The sequence below is a fragment of the Canis lupus genome, chromosome 31, assembly GCF_048164855.1.
Source record: "Canis lupus baileyi chromosome 31, mCanLup2.hap1, whole genome shotgun sequence".
Classification (NCBI taxonomy): Eukaryota; Metazoa; Chordata; class Mammalia; order Carnivora; family Canidae; genus Canis; species Canis lupus.
This window is the reverse complement of record NC_132868.1, coordinates 1,931,073-1,948,434: the sequence shown is the minus strand read 5'-3', so window position 1 is coordinate 1,948,434 and position 17,362 is coordinate 1,931,073. Positions and strand designations below refer to the sequence as shown.

At 43.7% G+C, this 17,362-nt stretch overlaps 1 protein-coding gene across 7 annotated transcripts in view; it reads left to right on the top strand.

Annotated features, from left to right (window-relative positions):
- Positions 1-17,362, top strand: part of TRIO (trio Rho guanine nucleotide exchange factor) — a 355,982-nt gene that overhangs the window by 250,080 nt on the left and 88,540 nt on the right. For all 7 annotated transcript variants that reach the window (XR_012021603.1, XM_072807309.1, XM_072807307.1 and 4 more), the window contains exons 29-33: positions 1,204-1,315; positions 3,264-3,454; positions 5,366-5,467; positions 9,189-9,331; positions 9,820-9,919. Coding sequence is in view for 6 of the 7 variants with exons in the window: in XM_072807309.1 (XP_072663410.1) it covers positions 1,204-1,315; positions 3,264-3,454; positions 5,366-5,467; positions 9,189-9,331; positions 9,820-9,919 (648 nt within the window). In the remaining variant the exon portion in view is untranslated. The remainder of the gene's footprint in view (positions 1-1,203; positions 1,316-3,263; positions 3,455-5,365; positions 5,468-9,188; positions 9,332-9,819; positions 9,920-17,362) is intronic.

Sequence of the window (17,362 nt, the reverse complement as noted above, 5' to 3'; positions counted from 1 at the left end):
CACTATAGGAGTATGAGGTTGCCACAAACACGAAATAGAAGTCAGGAGGTTAAGTTATTTATTTTCACGTTAGCCCTTTGCTTTTTACTTCTGCAAAGCCAGTGTACCTCTTGGTGTCCTCAAGATTTAAGAATTTTGTTTTTAGCATGTGTTTCCACAAAAGCTCTCTTTGTCAGTGACCTCACATCTAGTCAATCGTTGTTAAAGCCGGGCTTTATTTATAAACCTCGCATTATTCTGCCCAGCGGTTCTTCAACAGAATAGTAATAAGCTTTGTTGAGATCCCCAATGAGGAAGGATTCTGCCAGTGAAGTTAATTTCCGTACAGAGCATTTTTAAGCACGTTTTGCCAAGCTGCTTAGAATAATAGGTAAAAACCATCTGGACATAAGTGAAGGTGCTTGTTTGGTGCCAAGTTGCTGTACCAGTGTCCAGTAGGAGATCAGAGCTGACTGCGGTGCCTTGGCCCTCTTGTGGACCATAAGGACACAGAAAGCTGTGGTTACTGTTACTCACTGACTATAACCATTCATACGCAGGTGATAAAATATCTCTGACCCTGCCAGAAAGTGCATTTATTGTCTCTGTTACCTTTAATTTAATAGCAGATGTTCCTCCAAGTAGACCTGAAATGTAATCACACTGAGGGAGGTGTGCTTAAGGTCATTAGTGCCTTGCCAAACATCCTGCACACGAAAGGCCCAGCATTTAACTATAGGTTCTGGTTCAGTGGTGCTGCTCCTGCTCGTGACCTGGGTGTTCCAGGTTAGAGGGGGCATGGCATTAACTGCCCCAGAGAGTTCGAAATCACACTGGGCTGCTCAGGAACCGCAGCAGTACTCGCGGACTCTGCTGGGACCTTCAGATAAAACCAATGGCTAACTATGTTTTGCTGTGCTAATGAAGTATTTTTATTTGTCATTTTTGAGGCTTGGCAGTTAATGTGTATACTGATTTCATCTTAAACTGTGACTGCATCTGGCTTGCTCTGATCTGAGGAAGCATCCTGATTTAAGCAGGACACACCCTTCCATCTATTGCATAAAGAGACAGTAATCCCTTTTCTGTGAGAATATGTAACCAGTTGACTGCAGTCTGTTGTTATCTTGAAAACCATGGATTCTTCATAGACTTCTCTTCTGCAAAGTTCTTGCTGGCAGAGCTTTTGATCTTTGGCTAGTTCATGGTGTTGGTCTCTTGCAGGAACTACTTACTTGCTGTGAGGAAGGAAAGGGAGAGATAAAAGATGGCCTGGAGGTGATGCTCAGTGTGCCAAAACGAGCCAATGATGCCATGCACCTCAGCATGCTGGAAGGTAATGGGCTCTGCAGGTCCCTAACAAGCATCTGTACCCTTTCTACCCACACTGTTTATGAGTGGATTTCCTGTGCCCCGAAACACTTGGCCTCATTCCTCTGTGTTTTGTTAGGAATTAAGAGTTTAGATGTGAAGAAATTCTTTCTTATTTTTTGCAGATTTATTTATTTTAGAAATATGTGTGAGTGCACTCAGAAGTGTGAGTGCACACAGGTGTGGTGGAGGGAGAGAGGGAGGGAGGGAGGGGGGGGGAGAGAGAGAGAGAGAGAGAATCCTCAAGCAGATTCCCTGCTGAGTGTGGAGCCCAGTGCAGGACTGGATCTTACCACTCTGAGATCACAACTTGAGTTGAAATTAAGAGTCAGATGCTTAACCAGCTGTGCCATTCAGACAGTCCAAGTATCTTCTTTTTTAAAAGAACTGGTTTCATTGCTTCCCCTAAGAATCGCATAAAGTACTTCAACCTCATTAAGAGCATGTCCTTGTCCACTAACTGGAGAATGGCTGTCCACCCTCAGAACACCAGTAACACCTGTGTCACTTGCTTTAGGCAATGTGGTGTCTGAGTTAGATGGAAGGAAGGCAGGCAGGCACCATCAGTCCCCTGTAATTATAGAATCCTTTAAAATGCTTGTTGTTTCCTCACGTCTATATCCATTGTATCACTTGCAAGAGTGTTGAACACAGCAGTGTGTAACACAGCAGCATGTAATATGGAGAAGAGAGAGTCAGAGAAATAAAAATTATGGTTGCAAGTGAAATTTCCGTGTAGCTTGTGTTTACAAAGGCTATTCCTGTGTTACAGAACTTAACTGTTAGAATGAGGGTACACAGTTATTTACAAGAAATAATCCTGCCCCAAATGCTTTTTCTAGCCCCTGTTTATCTAGTTGGGACAGAGGTGCTGCTGTTTGTAGTAGAGACCCCAAAAATCAGAGGGTCTCTTACTCTGAAGGAACCCCTGAGCTGGGGTGGCAGCCCCTTGGGGCATCCTCAGGGACTCAGGCTCTGTTCTGTCTACTTTCCCTCCACAGCTCCAATGTTGTCTGGTTGTGGCTAGGTTGAGGGTGTGTCATGACCATGTTGACATTACATCTCGCAGGAAGAAAGTAGGGAAACCGAGGGGGAAGAACAGTTGCTATAAGGGCAGAAACTGGAAGTTGTACGAGGCCTCCCCATGTGCCTGAGCTTGGGTGCACGGCTGTCCTGACTATAGAGGGGTTTCTGTCTACAGAAGAAGGGGAGAGGTAGTTGAGAGAGAGAGAGCTAGCAGCCCCCGTCCCAGGCATCAGACTGCTCTGTGAAGTCCTGGTAGCTACAAGTCCATACCATGGGCCACTTCCATGAAGAGATGAGCAGACCGAAAGCCACCCCATGGCCACAGTGTGACTGATTCATGTGAAGAATTTTGCAAGGATGGGAGAACTCACTGAGGAAGGCCAGACCAGAGCCTTGAGGAAGGGCTGGGATTGTGGTGGAATGTCCAGGAATGGTGTTAGGCCAAAGAGGTGGAGGGCTAGGGTGCGGGCTAGGAGTAGGCAGTGGCCTGGGGGGAAGGTCCGTGGACCATTCTGGACAGGAGAGGAGGTCTGTGTCATGGAAGGCCAAGGAGAAATAGAGTTCAATCAATCTCAAATGGTGTGAATGTCACCCCTAGGGAGATAGAATTTAAAGAGTAAAGACATGAGGAATCGCTGCCCTTTTTTTTTTTTTTTTTTTTTTTTTTTGAACAAGGGAAAATATATGCAGTCATGTTGTAGGAAGAATTATCCTTTGTCAGATGGGGTCGGTGCTGGGAGTCTAGAGTGGGGACCCAAACAGGAACCTCTAATCTGAGATTCAATGGATGGGCATCAAACAAATGTTCACACCATCACAGTGCTGTCCTGTGCATCTTTTTAAATTTTCCTTCAAATTAATTATGCCTCCTTGTTTTTATGTTGTAGGGTTTGATGAAAATATTGAGTCTCAGGGAGAACTCATTCTACAAGAATCCTTCCAAGTGTGGGACCCAAAAACCTTAATTCGAAAGGGTCGAGAACGGCATCTCTTCCTTTTTGAAATGTCCTTAGTATTTAGTAAAGAAGTGAAAGATTCCAGTGGCAGAAGCAAGTACCTTTATAAAAGCAAATTGTTTGTAAGTATAGACCTTCAGAATTGTAAATGTAAAGGTAACACACTTTGCCATCTTCTTGCAGGTAGAAAAAAATTACTGTTGCTTCCAGGTTGACCTCCCAGACTGTCCTGAAATGTGGAGCTCTGGAACTGTGAGGTTTTCATCTTCCACAGAGAAATTCTCTGATGGTCTTGAGTCCACTAGAGGGAGCTCATAGGTTTTAGCTTCACTAGATAGGAAACCTGCTTTTTCTAAATTCCATTGACTCTGAAGTTGAAAAAACACTTTTTAAGTGAATTTAAATTTATCTCTTGTGTGTCCTAACTTTACAAATAACTTGATCATATGAGACTATGATCCAGTTCTCATAACATTCTAATTAATTTTTCTTTCACCAACATTGGAATATACATTAAGCAGCCTTCCTGGGTGGCTTGCTATGGGTTCTTAATGATGAGGTGTGATATTTTTTCAATAAAGATGAATGTGTGAAAAATAACTAAATTTATGGTTTTTTACAATAACAAAACATGGTTATTAGAGAAAATATATATAAGCAGATTTTAAAGATCCACAATCCCATCTGTAGAAAAAGCACTCACTATCCTTGAGTGCTGTGTGGATACTGTATTGCATTCGAATTCTTTTTTAACTTGTGAGTGTACTTTCTGGCAAAAGAACATACCTGATACCTTTTTCCCCCACAAGTAGCAAATCCAAAGAGTCTCTTTATAAAACCCCATGTTGACTCTCAGGGAAGTCTCAAGCATGTGTTGTCCTCTGGGTCTGCTGTATTTCTGTGTTCCCTTAGTGGGAATATCTCAGGGCTTGTCAACACAGAGCTGCTTGGCAGGGTCAGGTAGGGGGAGGATTGGGCAAAACTAATTAAAAATCACCATCAGAGAAAGAATAGAAAATGCAATCTAACTTGGTTTCTTCTTTACACAAGGTATGATGGATCACTTATAAATATTGGTAGATATTTAGAATTTGGACATCTACATTATGTATTTTTGGGTATCCACATATTAATCAAGTTCCCAAAGTAATAGAATACTACCATTGTAGAAATCATCTTAATAGTAATCTGGAATTGGCAAGTTCAAACTAACAATTTTCATACTATTTTCTTTGGCTTATATCCTGTTTGAGATTGTCTTTTGGCTCACAGCCTACCTTACATCATTTTAGATCATATTGTAACTGGAAAGAAAAAATGCAGCATTGCTGGCTAGTAATTTCACTAGCTGGCTTTAATCTATCCTCAGAGACCAAGCTAGTCTGTTTTAGAAGCTGATACATCTTCATTTAATTTATCTTTTAAAAAAGTTAAGTTTCCCTCAGAGGCCACAATTATGAATCACTTCCTTTGCTGGAGAGGGGAGGACATGCTAGGGGTACACTTGACCGTGGGGCAGGGACAGAGAGAAATTTTGTCTCTTAGCCCTTAAAATTTTTGGTGAGATCAAAGTTAATGCTCTTGATGAACAAGTTGGAAAATAACTGAACCATGAAGACATTTGCCTTCTGCGAAGCTACTTCGCTCATGCTAAAAATGCATGATGGCAGCTCCTTTGCAACTAGGACAGATTCATTTTGTTGTTTATGAGCTGAAAATACTCCAGTCTTGATTTTCCAGATAACAGGATTTTTAAATACTTTGATTTCCTTCCTCTGGATTTGCTGGTTGACCCTCATCAGGATGTCCAGTAGGGGTGCACAGATGAAGTAAAAGGGATGCAACCAATCATGGCAGCCTAAGAATAAAATTTTCTCATTTTACCTAAAATAAGATCTGATGATTACCGTCAATGTAAACTATATTATAACCTGGCATGACTACAGGTCACCAAAACCCATTTTCTTGGCCTTTATTCTGTCTCCTGCTGGCATTTTACTGTCATCTAATTATGTAATTACCTTTTTATCCAGACCTCAGAGTTGGGTGTCACAGAACACGTTGAAGGAGATCCTTGCAAATTTGCACTGTGGGTGGGGAGGACACCAACCTCAGATAATAAAATCGTCCTTAAGGTATGTTCATTTGAAGCTTGGGAATGTGCTGTGGGACAAGTTTATCGTGGCTGTGTGTGCTCTTCTTTTTCCTGTTATTGAAACATACTGGTTTTCATATCATTTTATTTACTCTGTCTTTTGTTGGGATTGGGGATTACCACAAAAAGAATCGTAGAATAAACTCAGTGTGGCATTTTGGTGGTAAAATGCCTTGAGCTAAACTTTTGCTTGTCTATTAAAGGTCAGATGCAAAGAGATCTCTTTAAACTGTCCCATTCTTGCTGTCTGAAGAAGAATTAGTTAATTCAATCAGAGATGGAGGAAGTTGAGGTACAGGAGGAAGGAGATGTGGATCAGCAGCTCTCACCACACATGTCACCTTTTCCACAGGGCAACAGGCACCTGATGGACTTGTGGAAGCCCTAGGCAGTTTCAGGGCTGAATGGGCGAAGAGTCTTTATGGGGTCTTTATGGGGTCCCAGACTCTTTGGCTTTCTGGTTAGGAGGCAGAGAGAAAAGGGGGATAATGTGATCAGTTACAGGAGTTGGTAATGTTAGGATTTAAGTGTTCAAAACCACTAAGGATGCTTTTTGGAGATTAGATAGATGGATAGACAGATACGTAAACCCCCACCTATATAGAGGCAGGGGTTTGGGTATTTGATTTGAGCTCTACTTTTGTTATACCAGTCTCTCTCCTAGGAAAGACAGAGCTTTCAGGGTGTCTTGAGCACTCCCTCCTTCTGTGTTTGAGGAAATACAGATGGAATTGTCTTTTTTAGCTGTCTGGAAAGGCCATAAGTAATTTCAGGATGTTTTGTGGAAGATGTTGCTGAAGATTTGTAGAATATTGGGAGATGAGCCAAAAATTTAATGTGACTCTGGTGTATGAACTTGCATGCCAATGACGCTGTCTCGTATATTCCTTTTAATCTCTCACCAGTATTTCCAGCAACTATGGGTTACTCATCGATAACTTGCTCTTACAGAATTTGTGCTTCAGTGAAAGCCATTGCGTTTCTAAGGTCTTTATTCCCATGGAAATGATGGATTGTTTTGCAACAAGTATATGATTACCAAGCCAGTGTGTTCTTGTTAGTATTGGCATAAAGCCCTATAAAACATAAATTGCACTGATAGCTAAATATTAGATAACTGAACTTTTCTAAGCCGTAAAATTTTAAAGTATACTCAAAACCATAAAATTTCCAACTCATAGTATTTATCCAGATTAGCTACAGTGAAAGATGTGAAAGAGTGCATCTGAAAAATAGTGCCAGATATTTTAGCCAGATATGGACTACTTTCATTTAGGACATAATAAAATACTCATGATACAATTGAAGAATAAGACTTCCTACAGGCTTTATCAGACAAAAGCTTTCTTAGGGGAATTTTGGGCAATATTTCTCTGCCTTCCAAGGAGAGACTAAAAGAAATGATGTCTTCATTCATTTTAGAGATTGCTTTGTGATGGAGGTGGTGGTGGAGACAGAGGTGGTAGAGAGATGGAAGTGGCGGTAGAGGAGGAGGAGATTGATGTGATGATGGAGGACAAGGTGGTGGTGGTGATGGAAATGGAGCTGGAGGTGCCAGCTAAGATGGAGATGATGATGCAGGTGGTGACTGAGGTGGTGGAAATGGAGGGGGTATGATGGAGATGATGATGGAGGTGGTAACAGAGGTGGTGGTGGAAGAGTGATGGTGGTGGAGATGGTTGACATGGAAGTAGGGGGGTGGTTGAGATGGAGATGGTTGAGATGGAGATGTCAGTGGAAGGTGGTAACAGAGGCGGTGGAGGAGAAAACGATGCTGGTTGAGATGATGATGGTGGTAGAGGTGGTGGTATTGGAAGTGGCGGTAGAGATGGTTGACATGGAGGTTGGGGGGTGGTTGAGTTGGGGGTAGTGGTGGTGGAGGTGATTGAGATGGAGATGGTGGTGGAAGTGATCGTGGTGGGAGAGAGAACGGTGCTTCTGGAGCTGATGGTGGCAGTGGAGGAGGTACTGGTGGTAATGACAATGATAGTGATGGCCTGGTATTGTAAAACAAAACTGTGGTCTTATTTATGTCGTCCTCTGGAAAGGAGAACCTTGTTTCTTAATCCTTCCTTAAACAGATGGAGACTACCCACCAAGAGTCTGAAACAAACTATTCTCATCTCTTAGACAAGTGGGAACTTTTATTTAGTATTTAGCTGACTTGCCTTTCTTTTACTATTTCTGAAAAATTGGCACCTGTTTTCCTTGTTTAATTTTTTCAGGTCAGGAGAATTCCTCTCCATAAGTGTAATGATCATTTGACTCTGTTAAATCATAAGCGTTTCATTTATTTCTGAACCATAGTAACAGTTTCCTTCAGTTTTCTCTAATCTCTGCCAAATGTTCTTTCTTAGGTGCTTCTCTTGGTTTAACCTGAAGTTTGTATTGGACATTTAAATGCCAGTAGATCTGTAGTTCTCAGAGTTTTGCCCCCTGAGACACCTCTGTTTCCTGCACAGACTCCCATAGTCCCTGGTCACCCTGCCTCTGGCCCCAGAAGAACATGGGTTACTACTGTCCCAGTCTTAAGTCTGGGAATGGGGGCAAGAGGCTCCTCCTGTGATCCTTCATTTAGTTCCCTTTTCTAAGTCCAAGTGACTTTAAAGACATATCCTCCAGTTAAGAGGTTTTATGTAGGAAAAAGATTCTCAATTTTAAGTTCCTTTCCCAACATGGGCTTTGACTTTCTGTTTTTGAAGACAAGGTATGCCGTGAGAAAAGACTCCCTCTCAGTCAGGATCTCAACTATAATCCCTCTGACGACTGTTTCAGTCATTTACAGGGAATTATGCTTATGTCATAGGAAGTTGATGTTTTCCACAAGGAAATTAAAAACTGTTACTAAGGCCCAGAACATGCAAAAAGAAAAAAAAAAAAAAAGACTCTTGAGACTAAGTTAAAGGAAAAAAATCTGGGAAGAGTGCTGCCATATGTGTTCATTCAACAAATGCTTATGGAGTATCTACTGCGTGTCATTTTCAGAAAATATTTCTTAAAAGTTGTAATGGGGTTGAGGTAAATGCACCATCTGTAATTGGTAGTAGTTTAACTGGTTCATGCTACTACTCTAACTAGAGGCAGGAGAAGGCACAGCTTGGGGGCACAGGCTCTGTCATCCATGGTGCCATCCATCCAGAGCGAGCCTGAGAATCCCGCTTCCTCATCTGCTGGCAGTGTGACCCTGGGCACATTTCTGACGTGCCTGTACCCTGGCTCCATAGGGGGCTGTGGGAGTGACCCAGTGCAGGTGGGCATCTGCAGCTGTTGTTAGTGAGTACAGAGGATGAGGCAGCAAGACATGTGGGCACCAGCGCTTGTGGCTGTGAACTACCGACCTTTGCCTAAATAGCTTCAGAGACACTTTGCTTTGGGGTTGGCTGCACTTTCATATTTACCCAGAGCTGCTTAGAAGGTTTTGGGGCTGGAGAATGATTGATTCTTAAAGTATTCAGAGATCTGGAGTAAGATCTCTGCTATAAAAGAAAAATGGTTCAAAAAAATAAAAATAAAAAATAAAAGAAAAATGGTTTTGACTGGAAAATATTCCAAATGGCAAATTAAACATGGGATGTGGTTGCTGTTCTTCCATAAAGTTTTCTTGAAAGTGGGAAACAAGGAATGTGGGAGACCGGAGTGCAGTTAGCATGGGTTCTGGAAAGGTCCACTCTGTATCCTGACTGCCTCTCACACCTCCGAAGGCTTCCAGTATAGAAAACAAGCAGGACTGGATAAAGCACATCCGCGAGGTCATACAGGAAAGGACCATTCACCTGAAAGGAGCCCTGAAGGAGCCCATTCACATTCCCAAAACGGCGCCGGCCACCAGACAGAAGGGCAGGAGGTCAGTGCTGGCGATTTGGGGTGCATTTGTCTTTCTAGTAGGGAGGGAGCAAGGCAATGTTAACTTACTCTTTTTCAAAGATGATTTTTCTTAAATATTTGAGGAATATTTTTTTAAATACAGTGTATGTATCACATCACTCTTCACAATGAAATTGCTTTGTCAAGACAAGAGCCTCCTTCAGCTTAAAGTGAATGAAGGGCTGTATGCAGATGCCTGTGCGCCCCTTTCCCACTGCACGCGTGAATCTGGATGCATGGGACCCAGATAAGCTCTGTCATGTCTCAGATGTTTGTGTTTCTCGCTTCTGTGATGGAAATTACCACAACCGCATCTTACCGTTGCGCGCATTACACAGAGGACATGTGCGGGACACTTGGCCTGGTGCACAGCACAAAGCTGCACAGCCAAGAGCAGCCTGGCTTCACTCACACCACACTGGAGAAGTCCAGCAGTGTCAGTAATGAAAAGTTTGTTTGCTTCTTCAGGGATGGAGAGGATCTGGATAGCCAGGGCGATGGGAGCAGCCAGCCTGACACAATCTCTATCGCCTCGAGGACGTCTCAGAACACACTGGATAGTGATAAGGTGAGCTGTAACCAGCACTTTCTTTGTGGGGCAGGGGGCAGGTATGGAGGGAGGGGTAGCTAGTCTTGAATCTGATAGGAAGCAGCCTGTTTCTCTGTACATATGATAGTTCATCACCAACATTTTCAAACAGTCACTATGAGCTAAGTGGTGCCAGGCACAGAAGCAGGGGCACAAAGTTGGAGTGTCAGGGGTAAAGTCTGAGGGTTCAGGAAAAATTGCCTGCCCTTCCCAGTGTCCTTACATGGTTTTTCTATCAGAGTGTTCTAGGGCAGGTGTCTAAGCTTTATAATTTTACATTATGCAGAAGGACCTATTATTTTACGTTTAAATGCTACGCAGAGCCCTGATGATAAAAGTGGAACTGCTCTGATTAAAGCAGGGGTGCCGGTATCCTCAGGTTGGCCCTGACGCTCCTTGTCAGAACACAGGTGCCACAGAACGCAGGAAATGTGCCCTGGAAGGAGCCTGCACCAGTGCCGACCATTAGGAAGACGATCTGATCGCTATCAGGGAACGTCCGTGTAGCTCTGCCTTCTACGAAAGGAGTGTAGAGTAACTGTCTCATGGTCTGTCCTGATACAATCCCCAAACTAACAAAATAAATCGACAGGAGAATTTGGAATCCAGGCTGACTTGAGGCACAGTTAACCAGAGTCCTCTGTAAAAGCCAGTGGCAGGGTGGGGGGGAACAACATTCATGTCTGCTAAATAAGTCTTCTGTTCCCACTGAGATGAGCACGTGTTCTGTTTCTAAATTGCTAGACCAATTTCTCCAAAAAGGTTGACAGCAAATAGGGGTTTTATTTAATGCACCACCAGTTCAGGATTCCTGTGTTTCCCACTACTGGTGCAAGCTGTACTTTCTTATTGAGACATTTGTCCCAACTGGGGGGACGTGGGAGTCTGTTCTGTGCCTGGTGCCTGCACAGCCCCTTGTTTGTAGCCAGGAAGTGTCCTGACTTCACTGTCCGTTGGAAACAAGTGCTGACATAGGAGAGGGTCCAGTATCAGGGACTGTTTTAGATGGCAAGTCTCAGAGGCCCCGGTAATGGGCTTGTCTCACTCGATTTTGCAGTGGATTCATGGTATGTAATGACTTTCCTGGAGGGAAGTAAGTGGGTTTAAAAGTACTGCTCTCCTACAATGATTTCTTTTTCAAGATCCTTCTGGTTTGAGTCATTTGTTTTTTTCTATTCTACTTTTTGAGTTCACTAAATTCTAAGTCCTAGAACCTAGAATGATGAGAGTAATAGGATGGAGAAGAAAAACAGTCTCCGTTTATTTTGCTTAGAGACAAGTGGCAAGTTTGTCTTGCCAGTGTTGGGTAATGAGAAAGAAGATAAATGACACATCATGCATCTGGTGTGTAATAGCTCGTTTCCTGCGGCTCTACTCCATAGCCAATTAGTTAAAATAAAGTTTGAACTTGGAAACCTTTCATTAGAATAATTCTGATTATTTTCTTTAAAAAAGTTGAGGTGACTGAGTTCTCTAACTTGTCTGTTTACACAAGACTTCCACCTGAAGGAAATAATAAGTAATGTTGGAAAGAACAGTAGCTCAAGTGGAGGGGAACATTCACCTTCATTCAGATAGCTCCCAGACTTGCCGTGGTAAACATCAGCACCCCAGCCATCGATCTGCCCTCAGACCCCAAGTTCACATTCTTACCAGATAGATTCTCATGGATCTGGTCTGGGTTTACTCTAGAAATTAGTTTTAAAGTTACTTTGTAGGAATAAGGTATTTGAATGAAATTGCCAAAGAGATCAATAAATGGAAAAAACTTTTGGTAAGACTTTTCCAGAGGTTGGTCCATGTTTGGAAAGGGTGACTTTTTTCAGGTGGTATATGTGTAAATGGGTGGATGGCAGTGGTAGTTTGGAAATGCCCCCCTCGTGTCTGGCAAGGGGCTCTGGCTCCCATTCCCACTCTGAGATGGAGTTGGTCCACTGCATGCTGTGCTTTCTGGCCTGTGGAGAATATTCCTGTGCTAGCCCTCCGTTGTAGCTCTGGTGCTCTGTTGTGTGGCTGACTGCAGTCACAGAAAATAAGCTCTATCCTGTGGTTAGGAAGAGTGTAACTAGTTGTGCTTCAGATCCTTTGCAGTATAATAGGGCTTATGTGAACTTGTACTCAGGCCTATACAAGTCCTACAGAAAAATGAGGCATTGTCCTAAGGCTGTTGCTAGTAGGACAGCAAATTCTGTTTGTGCCCAATGAGAGAAGGGGAATGAATCACTACCAGAAAAGTACGGGTTTGTAGGAATTAACCATTTTACCCTCGCAGTCTATCAGGGTGTTAGGCTTTTTAAATAATCTATTAAATCTCCTCCCTGTGGAGGTAATTCACCATTTTCTGCTTCCCTCATCTGATGCATTGTCTTCAGACTTCATGGTGTGGCTCCAAACTCCCCAAGGACCACTTGTGCTCATACAGCCACCGCCCCTCCGCCTGAGCATTGCAGAGGCTCTCCCTGGTGCTCCTGGAGAAGCCATGGCAACAGCCTCCCACTCAGCAGCTCACAGCCTAACGTCCTCGTGATTCCTAACCTCTGGAAGTAATGAGACTCCAGAACTAGTTTCTTAAGTGGACCTGGCATGTACTTCCTTTTATACCCCTCACTGAGACCATAGGTCCTTGATAGGTTCCGAAGTACCAAAAAGGAAGGGATGAACTATCTTCCTAAGACCATAGAACTGTAGCGAGTTACTTTCTTCAATTCTTAGGGTCTGTATCTGGGATGAGAGTAAATAGCATGTGAGACTTCATGATGATAACTCAAAATCTGGAGTTTGGAGAGGACATTCCCATTCAGCCACAGGAGAAAGAGGGAATGTGTTTGCTAACACACAAATGCCGGCATTTGTGTGTTCTCTACTTCCGGAGGGTTTTCTTATTACTCTCTCCCCATCTTAAACTTCTGGTAGATGCTTCAGGGTCAGTAGAGGAGTCAGGAAAATACACTCTGAAAATTAGGAGACTGTATCGAGTCAGCTTGTAAAATGCACTGTTTGAACTGGGCTTAGCCAAAAAACCCCCCTCTCTCCGATGGCAGTAACTTTTCTTGTCTCGGGGTTCCTTCCACCCTGCATATTTCAAGTTTAAGCAGCCTCTGATGACACAGGCAGATAGATCTGGGGAGGGAAACTACTTAACCATATTCTTTCTGTTGGACTTAATTTATGATGTCTGTTATGAGTTAGTTGTTATCATGGGCTTTGGTTCCATTTCAGAAACTGGTGGGGGAGATGCTTTTGACTTGGCCTCTTGGAGAATTTGTAAGGGAACACGATCAGCCCAGTGCTGTAGTAATTCTCAGATGAGGCACACAGGATGTGTTTTGGAAGAGTCTGTAAGGAGTGGCTCCTGAAGACGCCCTCTTTCCAGGGAGCACTGTTCCCAGAGCTTGAGTAGGCAAGTCACAGATACAAACCACATGCCCCATGAGCACATTTCTTTCTTTGAAAACATCAGCTTTAAAATATGCCATCTCCTTGTTCCAAAAGTAAGCTTAGCAGTGATTCTTGCCCATAGTCATGGTACTTGCACAGATAAAAGGATCTTATGAAAATATAATTTGGATTCCAAAGAAATCAAATGGTTGTCAGATTCTTATCTCATATATCCTGAGTTTGTCTCCCCTCAGGCAGGGAGGAGAATGCTGAGCCAGCCTTCAGGACACTTAGGAGATGAGGGAGATCGGATGACCCTCACAGGGCCACCCAGCAGCAGAGAGCTAGAGCCAGGAACGAAATGTGGATTTAATTACCTGCTAGTGTCTAGAACTTATTATTTCACATTAGCACTGGATATGGAGCTAAATATTTTTAGTGTATTAAAGAAGCATTTTTGACCTTTTTTCCTTCCATTTGCCTTATTAGTCTGTGGTTTATTTTATATAACAAAAATTTATAAGGAAAATAGAAAATACGGGATTCAAATATAGGCTACTGTAGAACAAGCATCCTGAGGTCAAGATTTATCACCAAGGCAGATGAGGGAGCCTGTGGAAAAGCTGACCCAGGCCTTCAGGGGTCAGTGTGCACTTTCACATTGTTGAAGGTAACGCAGTTCTTATTTTTAATGAATGAGAAATTCAGTTGATACTGATACTTGGCATGAATTGCCCTGAGGTTAGAATATGAATATATGAGACACATATTTAAAAGAGTAAATGGTTTCAATTACTCTTAATGAAGTTCTGCATGGCTCTGTGTTGGGGAGATGAGATTTTATGTACTTTAAAAGTCACCCAACTTTCTCTATGAAATGATGTTCTAATGATAGGAACTTGGTGGGATTTATGTAAATCACAGTGTATGCTTTAAAATGTGGCGGAATTCACCTGAGAAAGGAAACTTGCATTGAGCCTCCTCAAGAAATGCCACCTGCTTCCTTCTGGCCCGCCTCCCTTGCATACCTGGCACAGAGCGGCCCTCTCAGGAGCCAGGTGAGCGCTGCCTTTGAGCTCCCACAGCTTGCGCCTGGTTCTCCCCCTGGCTGAAAGTGCTGGAAGCAGGAGGGCACCATGGCTCGGGGGAGAGCTCAGGCTGCCAGCCTTGCCAGAGCTCTCAGTCACCCGGGACCTCACGTAGGTCTGCCCCTGTGTGGATGTGACCTTAGTCCTTTCACTCGGAAGCCTCTCTTCAGGAGTTTTAGTACCCCCAGACAGAAAACTCTGGACTCTGCTCAGAGTGTGGCCGAGCAGCTACATGGAATAGCAGGTGGTTAAGAACAAGGAGGTGCCTGCCAGCCAGACCTCTGGGCCCTGCTCTTCAGCAGCCTTGGGGAACGAGCTCACCTGTCTATGCCTCGGGCCCCTCATCTGTAACTGGGAACAGCACTTCCCCTCCCCCATAGGGCTGTGCCTCGCCTGTACTGTGCACGTAATGAATATTAGCTCTGGCTGTGTCTTCATCGTTACAAATGCTGCCTCTCCCTCCTTCTGGGACTGTTGGTCTTCACTGCCAGCTGTTGCAGGTTATTGCTATCTGTGTTGGCCACCCTGTCTCTGTATTTGCCCGCTCCTGATTGCAGTGGATTTGGAGCTGTGTTTGTTAGGAGCTGGAAGCTGCCCTAAGAATTAATTGCTCGGTGTTCGTGCCTGGAGTTAAGCATTGTGGTGTCTCAGCAGTAAATTACTGCATAGCAAATGGGCTGACTTGAAGAGGGGGACTCTCCCTCAAAACATCTCCCCCCCACCCCCCCACCCCCCGCCTCACTCAACTTTGACCCTCGGGATTAGCTGCACTGTGGCCATGCTGTGTGCATATAAAATGACTGCGAGCTATTGACAGGTACACCTGGATCGCCCACCATGGGCTGCCGGCCCGGGACAGGTGCGTCGGTGCAGTAATGCACAGGGAGACACACACACAGACACACACACTCACGGGACAGGTGCTTCGGTGCAGAAATGCACAGGGAGACACAGACACACACACACACACACACACACACACACACACACACACACCAGCAGCCTGTGTGACAGAGTGCACCTGGCATCTCTTGCTTCCTTTTGCTAATCTCGATTTTCTGTTTTCCTAAGTGACTCTGGTTTGGTTTGGTTTTATAATTTTTTTTATTTATTTATGATAGTCACACACACAGAGAGAGAGAGAGAGAGGCAGAGACACAGGCAGAGGGAGAAGCAGGCTTCATGCACCGGGAGCCCGACGTGGGACTTGATCCCGGGTCTCCAGGATCGCGCCCTGGGCCAAAGGCAGGCGCTAAACCGCTGCGCCACCCAGGGATCCCTGGTTTGGTTTTATAATTTTTAACACTTTTTTAAGTGTTCTCATAAAACCACAAAGTGGAATGTAGTTTTTGATAATTTTAGTTAATCAGAAAAACAAAATCGCCCACACTGAAGTAGAAAGCCTCAGTTCTTTATTCTTTCCTTGTCCTTCTTACTGTTTTTTAGTAGGCTCCATGCCTAGCATAGAGCCCAACTCAGGGCCTGGACTCACAACCCTGAGATTAAGACCCTGAGCTGGGATCCAGAGTCAGATGCTAAGCTGATTGAACCATCCAGGTGCCCCAGAAAGCTTCAGTTCTAAGAAAAGGCAGTTTTGTTTTGTTTTTTTAAATACAAAGTTTGGCTAGAAATGTAACAACAGTGTTTACAAAAAGTGTTGCATTGAAAAGTGCTTTTTAACGTAAATTTTACAGTAAGGATCAGAGTTACTATTGAAGGTGTTTGGATTCAGCCTTGAGGCTGGAGGTTTATTCTAGTCACTCTTCCTTTTGGTGAGAAGCCCAGTCAGCTGGCTAACTCTCCATCAAAGACAAAAAGAGTCATTTCACAGTAGCTTTTCTGGATGAAGGATGGTTTTGCTTACTCAGTAGATAGGTTTCTTTGGGCTAAAGTGTTTTACAGAGATGACTTGGGTTAGTGCAGGTGGTGGTCGGCTGTCTACTTTCTGGCTCTTAGGCCTTTTTCTGTGTTAACTAACTAAGGTTCTCATTAATTTGCCACCACACACCCCCAGGGTCCATTCATCTCCCGTTCTAGTATGTGGAGCAAGGGGAAAGTTGACATTTACAGGTCATCTTCTGTGAAGTTTTCAAGCCTGATATATAATCGCTGCCCTGTCTCCAGTTGGCCTGCCTTTTTACATTTAATGCTTGCCTTCTCACTTGTGGCTTTTAAATTGGTTTTTGTTTTTTTTTTTTTTAACATCTAATTTTCCATTGTACGTCAAGTATATCACAAGGTCAAGGAGGCCTTGGTTCCAAAAATTATTTTGGTGTCAGAAAACCAATGTGTGATCATGTCAGTAAAGAATTAATATCCCTGAATACCACACTTGGTGTTTCTTTTCTGGATGACACGTTTCATATGGTAAGCTGCTGCTTTTGGGAAAAAAAAAAAACTTTTTTCTTACCAATTTCTTTGTGTGTCTGTGTTGTAAAAAACATAGAAAATTTACCCTATTGATCATTTTTTCAGTTCCTACAGATTTCTTTCTGTACAGCTTTCTTTCTCTATGTGTAGGAGCCCATGACAGAGGTCCTCCCTGAAACTCATCAGCACATTTTAGTGAAGGTTTCTCCTGTGGACTTGGTTTCGGGGTTAGGGTGAGTGTGGGGCCTGCTGCTTATGTCATGTAGCCTGTCACTAATCAGCCCAAAGCCCATGAGAAGCCCAGGTGGGTAGGCCTGGAGGGGTGATGCATTTCCTTGGGGAACCCTTAGGGCTGCTAGGGGCTGCCTGTCTCTTGTAAGCATTGCCAATAAGGGAGCTGTACTCTCTAGTCCCCTTTAACGAAGCAACCAGTCCTTAGTCTGCTCCATGTGAAACCTCCACAAAACCACAAGACTCTTGTGAGGTTCCTGAGTTACCGAACTGTCCTGGGCTGTAGGCTGTGACTGTTCACAGAGTTGAAACACACTGTTCTTCGGGGGAAAATGGCTTTTATTAGACCACAGTG